This window comes from Mirounga angustirostris, unplaced genomic scaffold (assembly GCF_029215605.1).
Source record: "Mirounga angustirostris isolate CCGP_5_RB_7025 unplaced genomic scaffold, mMirAng1.0.hap1 SCAF_1, whole genome shotgun sequence".
NCBI lineage: Eukaryota > Metazoa > Chordata > Mammalia > Carnivora > Phocidae > Mirounga > Mirounga angustirostris.
The window spans coordinates 186,194,713-186,218,125 of record NW_026991709.1 but is presented as its reverse complement, the minus strand read 5'-3'; the positions used below and the strand labels follow the sequence as shown (position 1 = coordinate 186,218,125).

Sequence of the window (23,413 nt, the reverse complement as noted above, 5' to 3'; positions counted from 1 at the left end):
GCACATAGTAGGTGCTCAGTAAATTTGCGCTGAATGCACTAACCCATGAATGAATAAGCCCATTTCCTACCTCTTTTTTGTAAGCTCTTCGGTCCCACTACATGGATTTTTATTAGATTCCCCTACCAACTGGAACTTGCAAAAATCATTTAAATTTCTCCCAGGTCCTAGTTACACCATGTGTAAAATGGGATTAATAATGGCTCTCCTACTTACCTTCAGGGATTGTTATGATCATCAGTTAAAATAATGTATGTCAAAATGCCTTAAAAGCTATAAATTGCTATACAAACATGAGCCACTATGATTCCCATCCCCACCCTGCCCCACAATATTATATCACTTCATAGCCTTACCTACCTTTGGAATCTACTTTGGAACCAAGAAGAAAAAAGGGGCTTCAGAGAAACCAACATCAAAATAAAGATGATGAAGTCTCTGCATGCCAATGTATGTGGTTTTCTCGTAATAAAGTCCCTAGGCCTCCTCTCACAATCTTCTTCCTTTCTCACAGGCTTTACTTCCAAATCTAACAAGTTTGCTTCCCCTCTTTTGGTGGACCAGGAAGGGGGAAGAGGGTAATTGTCTGAAACAGGTATGTTGATAACAGAGCGCTATATCACTTTTCCTGCTGCCTTGAGCAAATGGCAGCACCAGACCCGTAGACTCCCCAACCATGGGGATCTGGGACTCTCAAGGGCAGAGGCAAGCTGCCCCAATTCCCCTGTGGGTAGCGGGTCACTAGGTGGCCACTGGGGAAAGACAGAGTCACCGTGGTGATCCTCTGTCATTGAGGAAAGGTTCAAGTACAGTCGGTTCTGTATTTACGAAGCAGAGAAGGGTGTGTAATGAAGTCCAGGTAGACTTCCAAACAAAATGGTGAAAATACAGACTGTTCCCAGCCAAACAAGCTAACCTGCAGTTATAGATGGAAAATATTCTCGGCTAAACAGCTGATGTTATTAGATATATTAGGCTTTATACCATATTGCTCTCTGAACACAGTGGAGAAAAAACTTTGGGTGACGATGTTTAGTACCTCACACTGTTTATTTTAAATGTGGCTTTGACAGGCTGATGGGATAGGATGTGGATTTTAGCAAATGTACAACACAAAGAAAGAAGGCTCTCTATAGTTAGCTCCATCCACATGTGGCAGATATCATTTGTGAAGAAGCCACTCTGTGGCTTAGGACAAATAGGACATTTTAATCCTAGCTTGGCCCTACCAGGTACTTCTGAGTTTGAAAACAAATTTACATTTTCAGTCACCTAAGCAAGCCTTAATTAGAAATGCAAATCTGCTATGTGTACCAAAGGGTCAAATACTACCTCTAAGACAAAGAGATAGGCTTTGGGGATTATGCAGTGTTTTGAATGAATGGTAACAGCACTTCTTTCCAGTAGTGTGGATAATTAAGAGACAAATCTCTAATGTAACTAACAACTAGTCCCCACAAGGAACTAAACCAATAAGCTGTGTGCCAAAAACCTCACAGGGCAACACAGATGAACTTACAGACTTCAGAGCCAGAAACAACTCGGGAGAGGATTTTATCCATGGTTGTTAAACCTGGCTGCAAATGAGAAGGACCTGGGGAGCATTAAACAATACTAACTCCGAGACCCCACACTCCAGAGATTGTTTTAATTTGGCAGGCAACCTGGCACTCATACTTGTCAAAGCTCCCCAGGTGTTTCCAAGATGTAGCCAAGGTCCAGACTCACTGAATTAGTCCCCTGGTTCCCAAACTTGCGCTATAGATCAGCTCTCTAAAAAGGAATTTCCAAGCTCCCCCCAGAACTACTGAAGTAGAATCTCTGGACGCAAGAGGCTGGAAATCTCTATTTAAAAAAGATAAAAACAAAAATGAATAAAAAAACAAGTATTAACGCTGCCCATTCTGGTGTGAGGACCACTGATTTAAGAGGTGCGAGTCGCTGGTGAGCTGGGACGCTGGCTCTTCAAAACAGAAAACAGAAACAACAAAACAGAACAAAACAACAAACCTTGATGTGTAGTACCTGCCAATTTCCAGGGTGTAAATATTCCCTCCGTGGCGGAGTTCGAGCTACCAACGTGCCCTGACTGAAAGCAGTGTTGGAAAGAGAACACAGTGACTCTTGGAAGGTAGTGCTAGCAGGTTTCCCATGGCCAAACTGCTGTCACTTAAATCCTCGCTCTCCGACTTACTAGCCAGGTGACCTTGGGCATGCTATTAACCTCCCTGTGTCTCAATTTCCTCACCTGTGAAGCTGGTACTCTCTGCTCCCCCACTACGGTTGTTTTGAGAAATAAATGATTACTGTTATTTACCATAGGTAAACAAGGTACATATAGTACATATGTGTATTACATACTATTATTTTTCTATAAAATTGTTTATTTACTAAAACAATATTCTCACTATAATATTATTTGGTATAAAAAGGTGTTAACTTAATTTTAAAGTTTACCTTTGTCCTTAGCCATAATAATTGGTGAAATCATGGGTTTGATGTGCTAACCACATTTTTTCTAATACTCATTAGATAATTACTCAATTATCCTAAGAAAGAGGTTTGTCTATGCACTAACTAAAATCATCTTGCAGATGGCATCGTGTTTAAGGGGACTGGTTTAACTCTCAGTTCTACCACTTACCAACTGTGGGACCCTGAGCAAGTTAACAATGCTGTGCCTCTGTTTCCTCATCTTTAAAGTGAGGCTGTTGTAGAGATTAAATGTAACATGCTTAGAACAGCGCCTAGCACGCAGTGAATGCTTTTTGGGGTTTGGTTTACAATTGCAATTATGATTATTATATATCAACAGTGGTAAATGTACCACATATTGGAACATGCCACATCATTTTCTTCTGTCTCCCTAGAGGGTGAAAACTCTACTAATGCATTTTTGTTCCCTTTCCTGTAGATGTAGAGTCCATTTTTTTTCTTATCTTTACAATGAATCTAAAACTGGTTTGTAGGAATAAGGTCGATCCACATGAAATTGCTGATATTTGACTTTTTTTGACTTCCCCCAAATAACTGGCCCTCCCCAGTAATGTCAGTTGATAGCAATGATTGCCAGATCAAGTTTCTCCTGATATTTGGATCTTGCTTACAGGGCACCTGTTCAAACCTCATTGGTGAGATCTCCCCTCCACCTGCAGGCCTATAGAAAACAACCTCAGCCACCAGATCTTTGGGTTGGGAGACTAGGGTTTCAATTTCTATTACTGCTGAAGACCAGTGTGGGTCAGGGCTACCGTCAGCAAATTCATCCTCCCTCCCTACTTCACCCCGCCACCGTGCAATGTAGTGTGGGCACCCCCTTCCCCCTGCCCACGGGCCCTCTGGTGCTGAAATGTTTAGTGAGGGCCAGGTATGGTGCTGAGAGTCCCATATATGCGTGCCATTTAATCCGCACAGCAAACCTGTGGCTTGGGTATTATTACCTCTATTTTAAGGATGGAGAAACAGGCCCAGAGAATTTGAGTAGTTTGCTCCCTGTGAACTGGAAGTTTATACTTTGGGGCTTGAGAAAATAAATTACTTAACGCCTCTCCTTGCTGCAGTTATGTGCTAGCTTTTTCTCTTCTCCATTATAAAGACTATCCAGGTAAAGGAGTCAGAGGTCCCTCGATGAGAAGTATTATATAAATTCAAAGCATAATTATTGATTGTACATTCTTTCATTAAACAAACAAAATATATGCTAATGCTAAATTCACTCCAATTTTCCATTTTGCCATCCTTTGAGAAATAAGCCAATAAACCATTACACACTTAGCTTCCTGGGGAAATGAATTTAAATGTTAATATAAATCCTTTTAGAAAAAAACAAATTTTAACAAATAAGTATTTGAACAAGGAGGGTACTTAACCACGTTCAGAATGAGAAACGTTCAGTTCAAGACCCTTGGTGGCTGTTGAGATAAGCTCTCTAAATTTAATATTTTATAATAGACTCACACCTCTTTTGTTAGAAATGGAGAAACAGAATCATTTTCTTTTCCCCTTTATTGGAATATATTTAAATCTCTCCAATTTTATTTTGCTAATAGGCAGGGCAAAGTCTGTCTATAAATGTATCCTGACTTATCACAGGTAATCCCACACTCCAGTATTCATGTGTAGTACTTAACCTCAATTTAAATGTAAATTTTGGGCAACCACAAGTGCTTTATCTGTGAACTTTGAGAGCTCTCTTCATTAATGAGGTCTGCACTAATTATAAGCAGTTTTGCAAGGTTTCCTTAAAACAATTGCAGAATTGACCCCAAAATGAACAAATTCAGTATTTATTTGTTTTAAAAAAAATACTGGCACCCTTGTGCAAATTTCTAGCTCCCGGCTACTCCCAAGGTGTGCACACAGAGGGGAGGTGGGCAAGATGATAACAGAAATGAACTGTACCAGAAAAACCAAGGAAAATGAAATGAAAGGCAACCGGGTTTACCCTCAAATAGGACCTCTCTTCTTGATGAAAGAAACCATACCCTCTCCTCATCTGAAAAAAGTTTTACTATGAAATATTCTTGGTTTCTCTCTTTCTGACGATTCAAGTCAGGAATATGCAATTTAGCAGCAACTAATGAAAACAGCACCATTAAATTTCTCATGAAAGCAAAAAAACCCCCACAAAAACAATTTTCGAATACTCACAGGTACATCCACATATTTGGAAGCTGCCTTCACCTAAGGAGGAAAGAAGAGGGCAGAAGTGAGGCTGGTGTTTATGCTTCATTGTCCACAGCTCAGTGCTGTCTGTCATCATCAGTTAACACAATACACTGGTACCCGGAGCTGACCAGGAAACACAGAAAGGTACTAAAAAATGAAATGTGATGGCTATTTTCTTCCCCATGCCATAGCACTGCTTTGGAGAGAAAGAGAGAAAAGAGAGGAAGAGGGACAAAGGGAAGGAAGGGAGGTGAAAGGGAGGGGGAAGGAAGGAAGGAAGGGAGGGAGGGAGGGAAAGAGAGAGAGGGAAAGAGAGAGGGAGAAAGAAAAGAAAAGAAAAGAAAAGAAAAGAAAAAAGAAAAGAAAAGAAAAGAAAAGGAAAGAAACTAAGCAAATATTTACTGATTGGGATCCTGTGGCTGGTGTTTTCTCTGTCCCTTTAAAAAGAAGAAAAGTGACTCTAGCTAAACTAAAATTGATCAGTGAGGGCTTGCTAGTCTAGAAAAGCACCTAAGGCTCCTGTGATTTCTTGTACCTGGGGTCTTTTTGTCATTTGGTTGCACATTTGTCCTAATGGAATCCTTGAGTTTCAGTAAAGTGTCTGCAAGAGGAGGGGATGTGGTGGGTGGGCATCCTTAACCCAGAGGGGGGTAGGTATCTGTGGGTGGGGTTGAGAGGGTACCAGAGCCTTTTAAAGCCCGTCCCAAGGCTGCTGTTGTGTCTTCTGGTTTGCTTTTTAAAAAGATTTTATTTATTTATTTGAGAGAGAGAGCACAAGCACATGAGCAGGGGGAGGGCAGAGGGAGAAGCAGACTCTCCGCTGAGCAGGAAGCCCGATGTGGGGCTTGATTCCAGGACCCCGAAACCATGACCTGAGTGGAAGTCAGATGCTTAACTGACTGAGCCACCCAAGTGCCTGTCTCCTGGTTTTAAATACTAAAAACCCCAGATGGAAAGTGCAGGAAGTGGTTATGAAATTTATTTTCAGGTTTTGGGGAGAGAGTGTGGTATACTGTTTGAGAGCATGGGAATTTGGAGTCAGATCTGGGTTCAAATCCAAGCTCTATGACTTACAGGCTGTGTGACCTTGGGCAAGCTACTTCATCTCTCTGAGTCTCAGTTACCTCATGGACAAAATGCTACTAGTAGATACCTATTTCAGCTGGGTGATCTGAAGGTGAATGTACACAAAGTTCTGGGACAGAATAGGCATGAAACAAATGGTAGCTAAGATGAGCGATTCATAAGCAAATGTGGGTGGGCTCTATGTGCTGGGAGAAGTCAATGCACAGCTGGCTTTGAGGAATAAAACCTATGGGAGTATGTTTGATATTATGTGTGTTTCATTTGGACTCAGGTCATGTTCCTTCAGGCACAGGTGAGATCAATGGGCTACATTTGGGGTCTGAGAGGGTTTTTAGTCTTATTGGAAACCACATAGACTGCGAAGCACATCAAGCAGTTAGGACATCTTTCACATCACAGGTAGGCTGCTTCTTGCCATTTGGCTGAGTCTGATATCAGGAATCACAGCTTCTACCCACATGTCTCCCAGGAAAGTATCCAGGGGAGCATTTCCCCTTATTGCTCTTTTTTCAAAGCTACTTTTCACAATACCAACTCCCAAGGGAGAGAATCCAGTGAGCCAAAGGGGGTGGGCAAGAGCCCAGGATTAAGAGTCCAAAATTCTATGAGTGGCAGAACTAGTTGACCCTGAGATAATCACATCAAGTTCCACAGCCTTGGTTTCCAGAATGGGGTGTAATTCTGTGTACTTTGCAGGGCTGAGAGCCTGACCTAGTGAAAAAAGCATATGAGAAAGTGCTTCATAAACTTTAAAAGGCTGACCACACACATCGAATAGTTAATTATCGAGAGGGCAATGCATCCAAACATCTGGAATCATCACCAGCACCCAAGATAATTCCTAGATTCTCCTGTTATAGATTCTTTTAGACCCCTACATGCAGGACTGATTGCAACTGTAATTCAGTAATTTTGTGCGATGTCTGTCTCCCACAGAATGTCATGTCTTGCTCACAGCTGTCTCCCCAGTGACTCACTTGGTACCTGGCTTAGAAAGGGCACTCAGGAAAAATGGGCAGAAGGAAGGAAGTAGAGAAAGCAAGTGAGCAGGTTGGTTGAGGAATAAGCAGGGGAATGGCCAGATTGAGAAGGCATTGCGTGAGTCAGTGTGAAAGGCAACATTCTGAAAGCTGACCTCTTGCAAAGGCTGGTGGGTGAAAGAAGGCCCATTTTGGGCCATTAAAGGGATATCAGGAAAGCTTTCCAGATTTCACACAATTAACATTTCTACTAAATGATCCCCAACACCAAATCTTTCCTGTCCATTCCAGATGCAGAATTTAGTTTGGGCAAGAAGGTGGCTTTCCTTTCTTTTAAGTCTCCCTCACAATAATATCTAACATTTATATGATGTTTTTTGCTTTGCAAAGCAGATTCATGTACAGTTTCTTCTTTAAGCCACCCTGCAAAATGGGGGCTATGAAGCATATCTATTTACAACTGAGAACACTAAAACCCACAGAATTTAAGAAAGCATTTGCTCATGATCTAGGCCAGAAGGCAGAGAAGGCAGGACTCAAATGTGGTCTCCTGAGCTCCAATTTTTCCTTTGGAACTCCTCACCTCCTCCCCCATGGTAGAAATGTATAGGAGGAATTCAAGCATCAGTCGTTGGGGCAGGTGCCGACAAAATAATTCTTCTCAACTAGAAACTGCCTCCTTTGCTCTGTGCATTCGGTGCTTGGCAGTTGGTAAAAGTTTTGCTACAGCTGAAATGATCAACCTTTAAACACGCCTACTCTCCATTTACCACTAACATGCAGTTTCAATTCAGAGAATGACACCAGTCAAGTTCTATTCCTTTCAAGGCAGTTTGGGAAGATCAGGCAAGCTCTATGCCATGAATGAAAACCATACATTTGACTACATGCAGCAACCTTCGGTTTCTCCCTGGATAACTGTTGACTTATACTCTGTCTTATTGATCTTCCTCCCATCCCACAGTAACAGGAACAAATAGCTCAGAGTAAATTGTGGTCCTATGATTATTTAGAAAAATGTGGTGTATCCCTTTTGGTTCTGGCCACTGCCCTTTAAGAAGGAGGTTGACGAGGCTACAGGAGCGTCTTATAAGGAAAGCGAAAGCAGAGATATCTTGCCTAGAAAAGGAAGGGCTTGTGTGGCATTAATTAAGCAGCTTCCATGTGGAAAGACTGAAATTTTCATGGTGGCTCTAGAGAACGGAATCAGGATGGATGAGTAGAATGAAGAGCCCCAGGAGATGGTTTAAACGGCTCTCTCAGTCCATCCAGGCACTGGTCATCTCTGATGGTTGAGGAGCTCAAGCAGGAGCTATGTGGGCTGCTCTGGATGTGAGCCTTTCCTTCCCTGTGTGACAGGTTACCTCCAAGGCTGCTTCCTCTTCTGACTCTAGTCTCCTTAAGAGGCGAGAAGATTCCATCAGTTCTCTCTTTTTATAGTAGACATTGAGATACAGCAGAGTGAATAAACTGGCAAAGCCAGCATCAGAACTCTGGTTCCCGAACCCATTCCTGCCTACCATCAACAGTGTTGCCTTTAAACATCACATTTATTTTCAGTGTCCATAGGGTGTGTTTTTGCCAGCGATATTCTGAGAGGAAGGACCAGATCCTCCCAACCCATGAGGGCTTCAGAATTATTGCCAAGGGTCAGAAAAATTCAAGTGCACACCAGACACTGTCTCTAGATCAAATAACAGGCCTTACGGTCTATGCAAGATGCTTTCCCACTGTATATAGATGTTATTTTAATGAATAAAACACATTTCTTTAAGGGTACTACCTATATTATAGAATTTTGTCATTATGTATGTTTTCCCATCAGTGGTTCTCAAAAGTGTGTGTGTGTGTGTGTACGTGTGTGCTATTTTCTTTTCTTTTTTAACTTTAAAAGAAATCTTCCTAGTGAAGTAGCTAAAAAGATGAGCTCAGGATTGGTGGGATTGGTGGGGTTAGAAGTCTGGCTTTGCCATTTTCAAGCTTGGTGACCTTGAGCAAATTACTGAACCTCTCTGAGCCTTCTCTGTAGATGGGATGATCATAATATCACTCAAAGGGATACTGCAAGGATTGAATGAGATAATCCATCTAAGTGTGTAGAACAGTGCTAGCACAGGGTAAAAGCTACTTAAGGTATCTTTTCTTCATGGTTACTGGAAATATTGGCTTATTGGTGTAGATGAAGTGCATGCTCCTTGTCCTGGTAATGGTGGTGACAGTTTCACTCCTCACCTCTAGCCCATGGGCAATTTCTTGGCATAAAAAGGATGCTGGAATCTCCCCACGTTATCAGCAGGTATCTGAGCTGGTTCTCAGTCTGGTATGCTTTCTGCCAATTCACTGAACATCTTGTATACTAGAGACTCACCCTCAAAACCTTGAGGCAAACGGCAAAGATGTGTTGCTTAATTCAGGATGGCTGAGTTTAGGCATGAGTAATAAGGCAGTTCCCCAGGCCAGGGTGCTCAGTTATATTCAATCACATGTACCTCCTGCTCTTTGGGACCAAGCCATGTGCTCTGGGGTGCAGGAGATAAGGGGGAGAGGAAGGAGTTTGCCCCAGATACCTGGTCAGATACCCGGTCTGGCACATTTTCTAAGTTGGCACTCAACTGCCCTAAGGGAAAGGCAAGAACTGTGACTTCAGCCACATGTCATTTCCTGAAATCCTTGCATTCTGACCATCCCACTGATGGGACAAAGAATACCCTTTCTGTAGCAGTACCCATGGGCACCCGCCCCCTCTCCCCCTACCTCCCAGACTTTCCCAGTTCTGGGAAAGGATGTCAGAAGAGGACACACAAGGTAGAAGAACCTGAGGGAGACCAAGGATGATGGGAGGGAGACAAACTGTCAGTGAACAACTTGTTCATGTTCTCACATGCTTGAAGCAAAGAACACTTATTATGTACAAGGCACCCCATCAGGGGCTATAGATAAAGGCACTTGCTCCATGATTCCTGACCCCTTTCTTAGATGATGTCTAAGTGCACAATCTCTCCAAACACAGAATGACTCATGTCCATCCAACAACTAGTAACTCTAAGTAACATTTCTGAGTGCTTATGTCTTGCCAGGCAATGAGTCAGGAATACTGCATTTGCCATATTTAATCCTCATAACAACCTATTAATTATTCCATTTTATAGTTGAAGAAACCGAGGCTAAAAGAGATGAAGAGACTTGGCTTAAAGTTATGCAGCTAAGAAGTTAAAGCGTTAGACCTCCCATCCCCTAAGCTGCCTATTATTCAGTTAAAAACAAACAAATATAAACCACTTTTATTGACCAGTCTTATTTAACTCTTGTTTTGCATGTGTGTGTGTGTGTGTGTGTGTGTGTGTTGTGTGTGTTTGTAGACACAACCTAAAATGGCTTCTCCGGGAAAAATGTAGGAGGAATTTGAATAATTGTCTGCACTGACTCAGTCAGGGCAGAAGGTCCAAAACAGTTTCTCTGGCCTCAATGTCCCAGCTAATTACCTCGACCCTCCACCTGACTTAGTGTGTGTGGACAGGCTTAATGGTTTCTCTATTGAGCTCTTCCATTATTTTTCAGGTGCCCAAGGTAATCTTTTCATTGAACACTCACCATCCCGGGATTTTCACAATGCTGATGACTAAGGGATTTTCTTCTGCCTGGTCCTAATAAGGGGACCTGAGTTAATCATTGTGTAGCTTTGATAGGGAGCACGGTGGGGGCTTAAACCACTTCTCTTGCTTCATTAGGGGAAAAAGCAACCCAGGTGCAGACCACGAGGACCTCAGGGTTTGATACTATTAAATCAATGCACAGACAAAAAAAAAAAAGTGGATTAGGCCCTTTTTGCAAACAGAAATCTGGTGGGTAAGACTCAAAGATGGAAGAAAAAAGAAGTCTGAACAAATACCACTGCATTACTGACTGCCCGAGCTCTCCTTTCTCCCCACGGTCGCTTAAGAAAAGATTTTTCTTAAGGAAGTGATTTATTCTCTGCATGAGCTGATGCCACCCTGGCTTGTTTGACTTCACAAGAGCGTGGAGCTGATTTCTCTGCCCTTGCCTAGAAACTGCCAGCCACACCACTGCCTCAAGGGGCTAGCAACATTTACTTCGACATTTGGCTTTTGAGATTTCTGTTGCAAGGATCATTTTGCTGTTTTGTGCCTTTCTCCATTTCTCGAACCCAGGCGATCCCAGAGATCTGGGTTACTACTATTTTTTTGCAAGGTGAGGCAGTTCAGCATGTAAAAATGTTATGTAGGGCCACCATCTTGCATAAAATAATCATCTCTAGGGGTGCCTGGGTGGCTCAGTCGGTTGAGGGTTGGACTCTTGGTTTTGGCTCATGTCATGATGTGGTAGGTTGTGGGATGAGCCCCACTATGGGCTCCATGCTCAGTGGGGAGTTTGCTTGAGATTCTCTCCTTCTCCCTCCGCCCCTCCCCCCAATTGCTCAAATAAATAAATCTTTAAAAAATAATCATCTCTCTTATGTTGAATTTTATCATCTATTACCATCCCCGTGTCTATGAAAAGTAAGAACTTCTCTCTCTCTCCTCAGTGCCTACACTGAGTGATAATAGAGCAGGGGCTCAGTACAAATTTATTGAATGAATGAACTTCTGGGTGTGGCACTCTTAGTACCCAGGGTAGAGGTTTCTAGTATTTTCTTGCAGTTGGTTTTCAAGTTACAACAGTCTTAAAGGCACATTGAAAAAAAGTGTGGGCGAAGGGAACTGGTATTTGTTGCTTCTGTGGGAAGGGCTGAAAGGGTCTCTTGTTCCCACGCCGCGTGGGCAGTATAGTTCAGGGGTAAGGGCGGGGGGAGGCAGGGGGATGAGTCCGACACTGAGGCTGGCATCTAGTTCTATTACCGGCGAGTTGTGGGCCAGGGAATTAACTTCTCTAAACATTAGCTTCCAGATTTGAAAATAGATAGTGACAACAATAACTCCTCATAGGATGGTTGTATGAATCATTAATTAAAAAAAAGACAGTTTTTAAAAGTGTTTAACATATGCAGGGCACTATGCTAAGCATTTGATTTCTATTGATTCCTTTAGTGCATGTTAAGGATTAAACGAGTTAATGTATGTAAATAACCTTTGCACAGGGCCTGGCACGTAGTATGTGTTCAATAAACGTTGGCTATTAATTTTACATTCTCTTTTCCTGCCACCTACAAAGGGGCTGATTTGACTGGTCAGGTTCCAGGGCACCGTCTGGGCTGTTTCTGGGCTAGCTATGTATCTGCACACTGAAGTGCTTCAGGTTACAGTGTGTGACCTACCTTGCAGTAAGAGGCCCAGCTGTCTTTTCTCTTTTGCTGGCTTTGAGCCTGGACTCTCTTTTTTATTCTATGTCTGCCTCTTAGAAAGAGATCCCTAGAGACCAGAGTGGCTCTGTAGAGTGCTCCACATTGGAATATGGACCCAAAGCCCAGGTCACAATGTGGGAGCCTGTTCCCAAAGAAGCTTGTCATCAATGATTTTGCTCCCTGTATGGGCATGCCATTCCCTCATTGAAAAGTGGGGTTTATTCCTCCATCTCACTTGAGTCTGGGCTGGCCTATGACTGCTCTGACCCACAGAACATGATGGAGATGAGGCCATGCCAGTTTCCAGCCAAGTTGTGAGAAGGTCTGGCAACTTCCGCTTCCCTGCTTTTGCAAGCCAGTGGCCGTGTACGCGTGAGTACCCCGAGACTACCATGCTGTAAGAAGCCCAAGCCACGTGGAAAAGATCAGCAGGATGAGACCCCATATAGGTCAAAAGAAGCCACATGAAGACACATCAAATTATCAGCCATCCAGCCCCAGCCCAGCCCAGCCACCTGCTGAATGCGGCCCAGAGAGTGACCCCAGTCAGAGCCACATGAACCAAAGAATCTCCTCGCTGAGCTCTTCCCAGATTCCTGACTCACAAAATTGTGAGCAAAACAAAATGATTCTTTTAGGTCACTAATTCCACCATAGTTTTTATGCAGCAGTAGTCAACCAACACTTAATAAGGTGTTCCTTTACCTCATATTCCCCTACCTTTATCCATTGCCTGTATTTCCCTGGAGGATGCTGTCGGGTGGTCCCTAATGGTCAAGGACAGGATTTGGGTATTCCTGGGCCTCCTGGCTATAAAAACATTAATGACTGACCTGATTTTCACCTGATCCTCAATGATCTTTGTTGAGCACATATGTATTGAGCACTTATGTATAATTAGCTCAATTAGTCATCACTGTAGAGCCTGGGATGGCTTGTTTCACCATTCCTGCTTCATAGAAGGATGCTGAGGCTCAGCAAGGGTAAGCAGTTTTCAAGAGGTCAACCAGTAACTGGTGCAACTGGAGTACAAGCCCAGTTGGGTTATAAAGTGCAGAGTCCTTTCATTACACCAAGTTGTTGATGTTCTGAAAAGGATGTGTCATTCTAAAACCACTTCTGACCTACTGACCACCGGATCTGGGAAAAGGAGAGCATACTTTGTGGAAGGTGTAGAAGCTTTGGGTCATACAGATCTTGGTTTGATTATGCTCCATCACTTACCAGTTAAATGACCTTGGGAAAAGTTATTCAACCTTCCACAGCTTCTATAACCTGATCTGCAAGATGAGGATAAAAACTATCATCTTCAGGGGGTTCTTCTGAGGTTGAACAAGTTAATATGTCAAGTGCTCAACACAATGCCTGGTACACAGTAAGAGCTCAATAATCATTAGTTATTATTATTACTAGTGTTTACTTCACTTGTGCTTAGCTGGGAGTTGACTGTGCCAAGTGTGTTCCTCTCCATAGCTTATAGACTAGACAAAAGTTGGCAGACTATGGATTGTGGGCCAAATCTAGCCTGTTGTTTGTTTTTGTATGGCCCATGAGCTAAGAATGGTTTGCACATTTTTAAGTGGTTGAAAGAAAATCAGAAGAATAAGTATTTCGTGACATGTGAAAATTATGGGAAATTGACATTTCAATGTCCATAAATAAAGTTTTATTGGAATACAATCACACCCACTCATTTACAACAAAGGGCAGAGGTTGAGAGACTGTGTGGCCTGTGAAGTAAAAAATGTTTACTCTCTGGTCCTTTCCAGAAGTTTTCTGACCTCTGGGCTATAATATGATTGAGAGACCACAGAGTGGGGATGGAAAGAGAATCACAAAATTATGTCTAATCTTCATTTGCCCATTAGCTAGTTGATGGATCTTAGCTACCTGTCTAGCCTCAGGTCCTTATCTATTATAATAGGGTGCCAGGTTGAGTGTTTTCTCCTGATTCCTTCCAGAATTAGAAAAAAAAAAATGTTTGTGACTCTCAGATGGTGTACGAGGCAGGTTAGCTCTAGGAAGAATGTGGGATAGAAGCACTTCCCACACCTGGAAAAAGTTATAAATACTCTCGTACTAAAACAAGAGGTTTATTAATATTTTAGTATTCATAAGAGCTCTGGACATGAGGCTCCAGGAAAAATATAGTAACAGGGAAAACAAAAAGCATTTGAGATAAATAAAGACCATTCCCGCAGGTACCAGACAGCATAGCATGGCCCCATGGGTAGACCTGGCAAAGAGATAAAAGGATTACAATAGGCAGCATGTGCTGAGTATCTACCCTGTGCCAGGCACTCTTTTCTGTGTTGTTCATGAACCATCCAATTTAATATTCCCAGCACCCTCTAGTTACAGCCCTCTTCCTCTGCACCTCTTTGGGCTATGGTGAGGATTCACAAAGACAATACATACAAAGGGGCGTAATAAAAAGGTGCGGCAAACCTTTACAGTACCTCCTAGTTGCTATACTGGTCTTGCTGGAATGAGCAGGCCAAAGGAACAACCTTCCTGTGACCGGGAAGCGAGCCCCTCTGTGAACTTGCCCTGAGTCCCCACATTTGCCCACATCCTTCCTCAGCTTCCAGTTTTCATTCTGTTTTTTTTGTGTGTGTGTGGCAGAAATGGAATCAGCAGGCTTGACATCTAAATGCATATAGCTCCATGATAAGCATCGTTCAGGCCAGGAACATGGGAGAAGCTGCACCCACATCATTGATCAGCAGATGGGAAAATCTGAAAAAAGATGTAAGAGCTTCCAGAGGGGAGCAGAGGCAGGATAGGGAGGTGGTTCAGAGCGCAGGCTTTGCAGTTGGATCGCAAGGGGTCAAATTCTAGCTCTACCACTTTCTAGGCAAGTTCCTTGACTTTTCCATGCCTCACATTCTTCATCTATCAAATGGGAATACTACTACTCTTCATAGAGTTGTTGGGTTATTAAATGAGTTGGCAGATCAGTTCTCAGGGCATGGGGAATAAGAAATATTTGTCTGCTATTATCACTATTTTTGCTGAAAAAATCAAGTTGTTCTCTGTAATCAGACTTGTATATTAAGCTTGGTCTGGCCCTGCATTATCCAATAGCTCCATGTGGCTATTTACATTTAAATGAATGAAAACAAAATACAATTAAAAATTCAACTTTTCAGTTGTAAGTAGCCACATTTCGAGTGCTAAGGAGCCACATGTGGCTGGCTGCTGTATCAGCCAGTTTGGATACAGAATACTTCCCCCACTGCAGAAAGTTCTATTGGGCAGTGCTGGTAGACTCAAGAGACATTCACAAATACAGGTTCTTACATTGTAAAACGTTGAGAATGAAGAGATGTGCCATCCAGTTCCCATCTTAGAACAAGAGATTGGTTGGAGGAGGAAGCAGGAGAAGGAAAAGGGCATTGGTGTCAACAGCCTCATCATGTGGATGAAACAAGAATTCAAGGTGGATGGGTGTAATTTAAAGTAATCAAGATGCCAAGAGAGGAATGACAATATTGATACAACCATAACGGGAAGAGGGAGAGGGAGAAGTGTAAGAAGCTAAAGCTCTATCTATTACAGTAGGGAGTCAAATAATCTCTAAGATTAATAAATCAAGAAATAGCAATGTAAGGATAGTACTTGGGGCTATGAGGATAAAAACAAAATTGTTTCAGGGATCCTTTCTGGAGTCAGGGATTAAGGGTGGAAAGGGGCAGGACAGAGAACTGTTGTTTCTTAAAAAATTATTACTATGAGTGTCTGTACTATTTCATTTTTAACCCTATATATATTTCTTTCATTAAAAAATTATTGAAAAAAGAACAGAACGAGTGGTAGAATTTTCAACATTTTAGTGGAGAAGGGCATTTTGCAGGAGGAATGTGTCTCCTCCAGAGTAACTTCTTCAAGGTTTTTGGTTGACTGGGGACATGATTCTGAGATATGTCCTCTACAAAGGCAAAAGCAAAACCTAGCAAACCCTCCCCACCATCCATAATCTGGATGCTCTAAGTGCATCTGGGGAAGATGAATACATTGTTAGTGCCAACTGAGGGACTGACTGCCTGGGGGAGACAGAATGTACCAGTGGGTGGATGTACTGGGACTCTGTGTGCGGGTGAGCAGTTGAGCAAACCTCAGTGGCTCCTGCTCAGGGGCGAAGTGACAATTACAGGCAAAGCCCCTTACAACACTTTTGGAGGACTAGAGAGAAACACAACCCTTGAAATATACCTGAAATCATAGAGAGCATGATGGATTCCCCAGCTCTGTGACCCAGCGGCTGAAACGTCTTCTTTGCTGGCTGAAGATCAAGGGTGTTTCTGGCCAGTTATGAAGTGCCCACATAAGCACCACGTAAATGCTACATAGAGAATGTATGTCATGAGGCCATCTTCCCTTCCTTTCCTTTTTCAAAGGGCTGGAGTGTATAAATGCTGTTTTTGCAGATGTGGGAACTGTGACACCAAAAATGTTTTATGGGAGGCTCACCAGGTGGCCATGGCTCAGAAAAATGATCAACTGGTTTTCCAAATCTGGTGCACATTTGAAAGAAAAGACTTAAACACTGAAATGTTTAAAAATAAGGTTTCCCTCAGTTGCTTATAAATAGAACCAGTGTAGGAAAAATTTTCAAATAATAGAATGTGAATATTGGAGTCCAAGTCTGGACTCTCCTGCCATCTCAAATCCTGGCTCTGTGAGTTTGGGAAAAACCATTGTTTAGTTTTCTCATGGACAGCATAGAAATACCAAACACCTGATATATATAGTCATATACAAAACTACGGGCGCATTTACCAATGACTGAATGCCCAACTGACACCATCTTATCTGATGCTTCTAACAACTTGTCCTCTCATTTTACAACTGAAGGAACTGTGACTCGGAGTGGTTAAATCGGTTTCCTCAGGGAACACAGCTGAGAGCTAGGATTTGAACCCAAGTGGGTCTAACTTCAAAGGATCTGCCACCATATTACACTACCCCTACACTGCCCTACCTATTCATAGGATAATTTCCGAAGTCTGAAGATCAAACCTAGATGATGACTGTGGAGATACCTATGATGATATGCACCTATTACCACAAATAAGACCTCATATATAACTGTCGGGTAACCATCATGCATATTCTTTAATTTTCTTTTTAAGATTTTATTTATTTATTTGACAGAGAGAGAGAGAGAGAGATCACAAGTAGGCAGACAGGCAGACGGGAAGAGGGAGAGGGAGAAGCAGGCTCCCCGCTGAGCAGGGAGCCCGATGCGGGACTCGATCCCAGGACCCTGGGATCACGACCTGAGCCGAAGGCAGATGCTTAACCGACTGAGCCACCCAGGTGCCCCAACCATCATGCATATTCTGAAATGACCTCTGAGGACCTCTGTAGGCTTCTGAGGGTCTGGGGGAAGGCAGGAGAGAGCCCAGGCTTCCCTGGAGAGCGTCCTTAGGCAAGAACACGAAAACCTTGAGTTGTAGGGCTGCTGGTTGATTGCACGGCTTCTGTGCATGTTCATAAATATTGATTGTGATGAAACTATTATCATAGTAATGAGGGTAATAATGCCTCCTGCAGCCCATCCCACCACACTCCTCGAAGTCCCTACCTTTCATTAAACAAAGAGCTGCTGGCTCTGCTGGGGAGCTGGGCACGAGGCAGGGAAATGATCTCCATTCAGCAAAAGCATTCTGTTCCATGCACTGATTAGGAGCCGCAGGCTCATTAACGAGAATTGTTCATATCTCCTGTTGCTCAGGGTACTGTGCTTCGAGACTGGGTCCAGGAAGTGTATGTTCTCATCTCTCTTCCCCCCTGGGGCTTCCGAACAGATGCCCGATTGAAGTAGACATGTTTTTCCTTCCAGTTTCCCTCATTTCTGTCCCAATCCTTCATTCCCAGCGAGGATTTCTGCAAGGCTCAAAGGTTCCTTCAAACCCACCCTTTTAACGATGACTTAACAATGGTTGCACGCTTATTATTTGCCTGGCATAAGGCTAAGCACTTTACAAGTAATTAACCCTCACAATGGAGGGCATGATGATTATTAACATGGATGGATGAGGAGACTGAGCTCAGAGAGGTTTAACAACTTCCTCAAAGACACATAGCTGGCAGCATCACGTAGCTTCCTCAGAGACACAAAGCTGGTGTTAATATGGGTGTGCTGGACTCCAGGGTGTGACCTCTTCACGACACTGTACTGCTTTTCCATTTGTCTATTTACATGGCATACTCTCATTTGAGGAGAAACTTGGAAGTACAAACTGAAAAGCTTTAATTTTATAAATTCTCCAAGCAGGTCAAAGGCTTATTTTTATTCCATCATAGTGGGGCCTCTGCCCATCTCTGGCATTTTTGGGTTTTGCTCTGCCTTCAGAACACCTCTCAACACTGAGAAGCCCAACAGAATGAAAGCTGGAAGAGGGCGAGCACCATGTCTTACCTGTGTCCCTCTGGCTTCCTTGGTGCTACGCAAAGGAGAACCGTGCTGTCATGACTGAAAGTCCTGTTTCTGCATGAAGGGATCACCTGTCAGCCGATGCCCTCCCCTTGTCCCCCAGCTGCCTCAGCCTGAACTTGAGGGCACAGATTGTTTGCATCACCACTGCCAGTGATAACTTGTCCATCAGCGTCAGTCTAGGTCTGCTGCACATGGAGAATTCTTTTTCCTCATCTCAGGTAAAGAGTGGAGACAACAAACAAATGGATGAGGGACAAGGTCTGGGTTCTGTGTCTAACATGTCTAGATGTTCAAGTCATTTTCATTCTCTGGTCTCAGTTTATACAACTGCAAAATGGGGGCATGGAGAAGGTATCACAACCTCCCAAACTTCTGGCATCAACACCACGTTCCTGACTTTGGCTATGGCCCATGTGCTGTCTGTACTATACTTACTTCTATACTTAATATTCTTCTTTAAATTGCCTCACTTTTTAAATACTTAATTATAAAAAGAAAATGTATACCACTGCCATAAATGGAAAATCAATATCAAGATACAATCAAGAGGAGAAGGAAGTAAAAGTACACACAACATAAATAAAAATAACATCGTTATATTCTAGGTAGACACGGTTGCCTGCAGAGGGTGCTGAGCCCAAGACCTGCTCCCTCTTTCTCTCTTTCTCTCTGTTACACATGAAGATTTGAAAGTTTAGGGAAGTGTAAAAGACGCATAAGCACTCACTGGATACTTTCCCCTTGATATAAAGATAAAGATGAAAATGAAATTAAAAAGGGGATCATTCTTTCACAGTAGAATTGGTGTTATTTAATGCAGCATTTCTGTGGCATCTAACATCATCTCAGGTACCATGTGGTGCATCTCCGGTGCTTGGAAAACACTCAGGGATACGTAGAAAGGAAGGAGGAGGAGGAAGAAGAGGAAGAAGAGGGAGGGAGGAGCCACCGTGTTTGGCAGCACGTGCCAATTCTGTGGAGGAATTTGACCACAGTCCATTTCGAGCTGTGAGGGGGACATCACAAAATGCAGAGATTGGAAGATATGTGGAGAAGTGGCGCTCACCAGCAGGGAGGAACTGAGCAGACACAGTGCATCACTGGGAACACTGGACCAGAAAACCTCAAATGTTCCTTCGGTTGTATGCACTCTCGATAGTAACTTCCAGACAATGAGAGCTAAGATCTTTTAAAAAAAAAAAAAGTCTTTCTATTTTTACAACTCCTAGCCTAGTAATTTACATATAGCAGTCATGGAAAACATGGTGACAGATCAAGTAATTGGTGCTACTACTCAGGACTCAGTGATGTAACCACAGTAAGAACCATAATAATAACAATAGCAAGTATCAAATGCTTACCTCATTCCAGGTACATAACATTTTCTCATTTAATTCTAACAACATCATGTAATAGAGGTCTTATTATTAGGCCCATTATATAGGTCAGTAAACTAATTAACTGATTAACCCATCCAGGACTATACTCCAGTAATGGGCAGAACCGGACAAACAAGTAACATAGGTGTATGTTGAAATAAACCTGATTCAACCTAAAATAAGCATGGAGAATGGGTTATTCAATTCTGATTAACTGAATATTTTGGTTAATAGGTATTCTATAAACTGTGTATGAATGAAAAATTCTGGAAGAATTAAAACACGAAAGAGGCACCTGGGTGGCTCAATTGGTTAAGTGTCTGACTCTTGATCTCAGCTTGGGTCTTGATCTCAGGATTGTGAGTTCAAGACCTGTGTTGGGCTCCACACTGGGTGTGGATCCTACTTAAAAGAAATAAGAATAAAATAAAATAAAATAAAATAAAATAAAATAACACTAAATACTAAAATACACTAAACTTAGTGGAAAACATTTTTGATGCATCAGAATTTTGAGTACAAGGATGTGCTAAAATGGAGCTGTAGAAGAGTTTTGGTCGATCCTGTGATGAAGAGTGATTTGGGTTGCTTAGGAGAAATGATTACTATACTAAAGACCGACCAGGTAAGAGAATAGTTAAAAGTGCTAGGATCATTTAAACCTTCTTACAGGTTGAAGTTGAAGGTAAGGCTAAGGGCTATTTACTGGGCATCCACAGAGTGCAGGGTGTCCTGCCGGGTCACTGTGCACTATAGATGTAATCATCTCGTCAGCTCTCTGAAAGAGGCACCAGCACCCCCACTCAACAGATGAAGAGACTGAGGCTCACAAATGTTCACTAACTCGCCCACATTTCTGTTAGTCTGGGCTTCATAATCATAGCTCTCCCTCCAACTTTCTGGTGATAAGCTTCCTACTACACGTGGTTTAGAGGTCAAGGCAGCATTTCTAACTTTTAATTTCAGAACAATTACTTTGTTTTTGAAGCCTCATCTGTATTCATTAGGTATTTCTTTCATCGCTGACATTTCTGGGACCCGGTTGCTCAGCATCTCACAGTCTGGAGAAAATACTGTGTCTGTCTTATGTTTGTCTGTTTATTAAAGAACATTAAGGGAAATGGTTAACTCTGGATGCTTCTTTTTTTCTTCTGAAAAGCGTCTGCAGGGCTGCTTTGGACAGCACATATGTTAATTGTCAACTGTGTTTTCAAGGCATGAACTGGAAACAAGGATGATGTCCTACTAGGTGATAAAATTATCTGTCATAAACCCCAAAGTGGATGTCAAGTTCTGAACCATTGGGGAAGGGCTGATGAAAGAGGCCGGTCGAAGGCATGGCAGATCAGTGCTTTACAATTCTTGAACATTTCAGAGCACGGTGGTTTGTTTTCTTTTGGTCAGTGTGAACAAACTACATTAGACAAAATAAGTCTTGCCTTCCAATGGTGGCTCAAAGCTTCAAAATCAGACTACAAATCCCACGTTTCTGATAACAGTAGCCAGTCTCTCTGTGACCTCTCTTAGCTTCTCCAGCTGAATCAGTTTTGGATAATGTCTCTTGTAAGCCCTTTGAGCCCATCACCATGGGCAAGTTCTTTCATTATCAGGCTGTTCCTTCCTTAACAGACTAGCTGTTCTTTCACTCCATGCCTGTCCTTTTCCTCCTTTTAGTCTGGCTTTTCCCCGAGTCACAGTGGACTTCCAGTTCCCAGAATGCCCTGGACCTTCCCTTTCTCCTCTTTGTACCCTGTACTCTTTCTTCTCTTCTTTGCAAGATCCACTAGATCTCAGCTCAAATGTCATTTCCTTCATGGCCTCCCAGATGAGGTTGGGTGCCTTCAGGCTACTGTCCCATTGCATCAGCTACTTCCCCCTCTCTCGGGAAAACTGCCACATGTGTAAACTACTTGTTGAGAATATATCTCCCTCATGAGAATACATACTAAGAGGCATGATCCTTCTTACTCATTGCTATGTCCCCAGTGCCTGGCATCAAGTAAGCACTCAACAAACATGTTGAATGAAGACATAATATGAAACTGAAGATTATGTGGAAAGCACAGAAGAAGTGAGGATTGTGAATGTCTATTCCTTTGGTTTTATTGCAAAACAGTTGGTGGGTAAATTACTTATAAAATATTATTCCTGGTAAGATGTGAAAAAAATAGAGGACTTTCCCTTAGAAGTGGTATCAGTAAGTGGATGGTTCCTAGAAGAGTTGCTAATTGACTTCATTTATGAGTTTCTCTGCTTCTATGGAGAATAACATTCTGGAGATAATAAAGGAATAAATCTAAGATGGAGTCTTAGTACTTGTATGACTTTGGACAAATAACTCAACTTCTCTCATCTGTAAAATGGGGATAATAATCGTATCTATTGCAGAGGGTGACTGGGAGGATCAATGAAGAAATGCATGTGAATCACTTAGCACAGTGCCTGACGCATAGTAAATGTTCAGGAAACGTCAGCTATTACCACCATGATGGGTGCTTCTGTCCAAGGCAGGCATCTCCACTCTGAAGGAAGCCAACTGACTTGAATCACATGTATTCAGCATCTGATAATCTGCTGATGTTACCCTCTGAGGGTAGAACAAGACCTCTCCATCTATTCCACCATCACCAGCCCACACTATGAAAAGCCATCTCTCCCATGCTGGGCATTCCCTGAAGCCAAAGCAAAAATGAGACGTCATCAGAGATAATACTAACAATTATGAACACTCACCCCACTCTAAAATTTGAACTGCTTCCTGACCACAATGTTCTGGGGACAGAAGTGAATTCCTTTGATCCAGTTCTGGCTTTTGACCAAAGTGGCAGTCTTGTTCTTTGGCATGACAACAAGAGCTCTGCATAAAAGCAGTCTATGCTGCTGGTTGATCTGCACTTAACACCAGCCCTGGTCTTAGATTCTAGCAGGAAGAAGCATGTCTACTTTGTTTCATTTCTAAGTGGCAAACAATTAAAATGCTAGCAAATGGAAAGAAAGGGTGAATATGGGTGATTTGAGACCTAGGAGATTGGACATAGGGTGGAGTTTAGTCCCCTGGCAGCTCTGAATGGGGCTTTATCCTGCCTGTCCTGCGTGGCTTCCATTTTCATCGTGACCATCTCAAATGGACTGGCTTGATGGAGGAATCTTGAGTGAATTCTAGGGGCCTTCAGAGGATTTGAGGTAATCATTCTCTCTGCTAGGGGAGTGGGTGTGGGCCCCTTCAACATCGTCACTCCTCCTTGGAGGCTCCAGAGTTTAATGGGAGAGAGTACACTGGTCAAGCTGGAGGGCTTAACCTCTCCGAGCCTCAATCTGATCTTCTGCACAAGAGCATTGCTGGAATGGCAGTGTTCAGAGGATGCAATGAGAAAAATGTATTTAAAGCACTTAGCCCTGTGCCAGGCACTTAGCAAGTGCTTAAAGAACAGGAGCGGTTGCTCCTGTCACTATTTTAGACTTCTGAATTCATCTAATAAAACCATCATCGTATTACGCCAAAGGGAATGAAAAGCCAAGTGTGGTTCTCTGTTCCAGGTCACAGAGCTCCCAGGTG

At 42.7% G+C, this 23,413-nt stretch overlaps 1 protein-coding gene across 7 annotated transcripts in view; it reads right to left on the bottom strand.

The window, feature by feature from the left end:
* Positions 1–23,413, bottom strand: part of CADPS (calcium dependent secretion activator) — a 484,463-nt gene that overhangs the window by 39,961 nt on the left and 421,089 nt on the right. For all 7 annotated transcript variants that reach the window (XM_064576385.1, XM_064576381.1, XM_064576395.1 and 4 more), the window contains one exon: positions 4,651–4,683. In XM_064576385.1, coding sequence (XP_064432455.1) covers positions 4,651–4,683 — 33 coding nt within the window. The remainder of the gene's footprint in view (positions 1–4,650; positions 4,684–23,413) is intronic.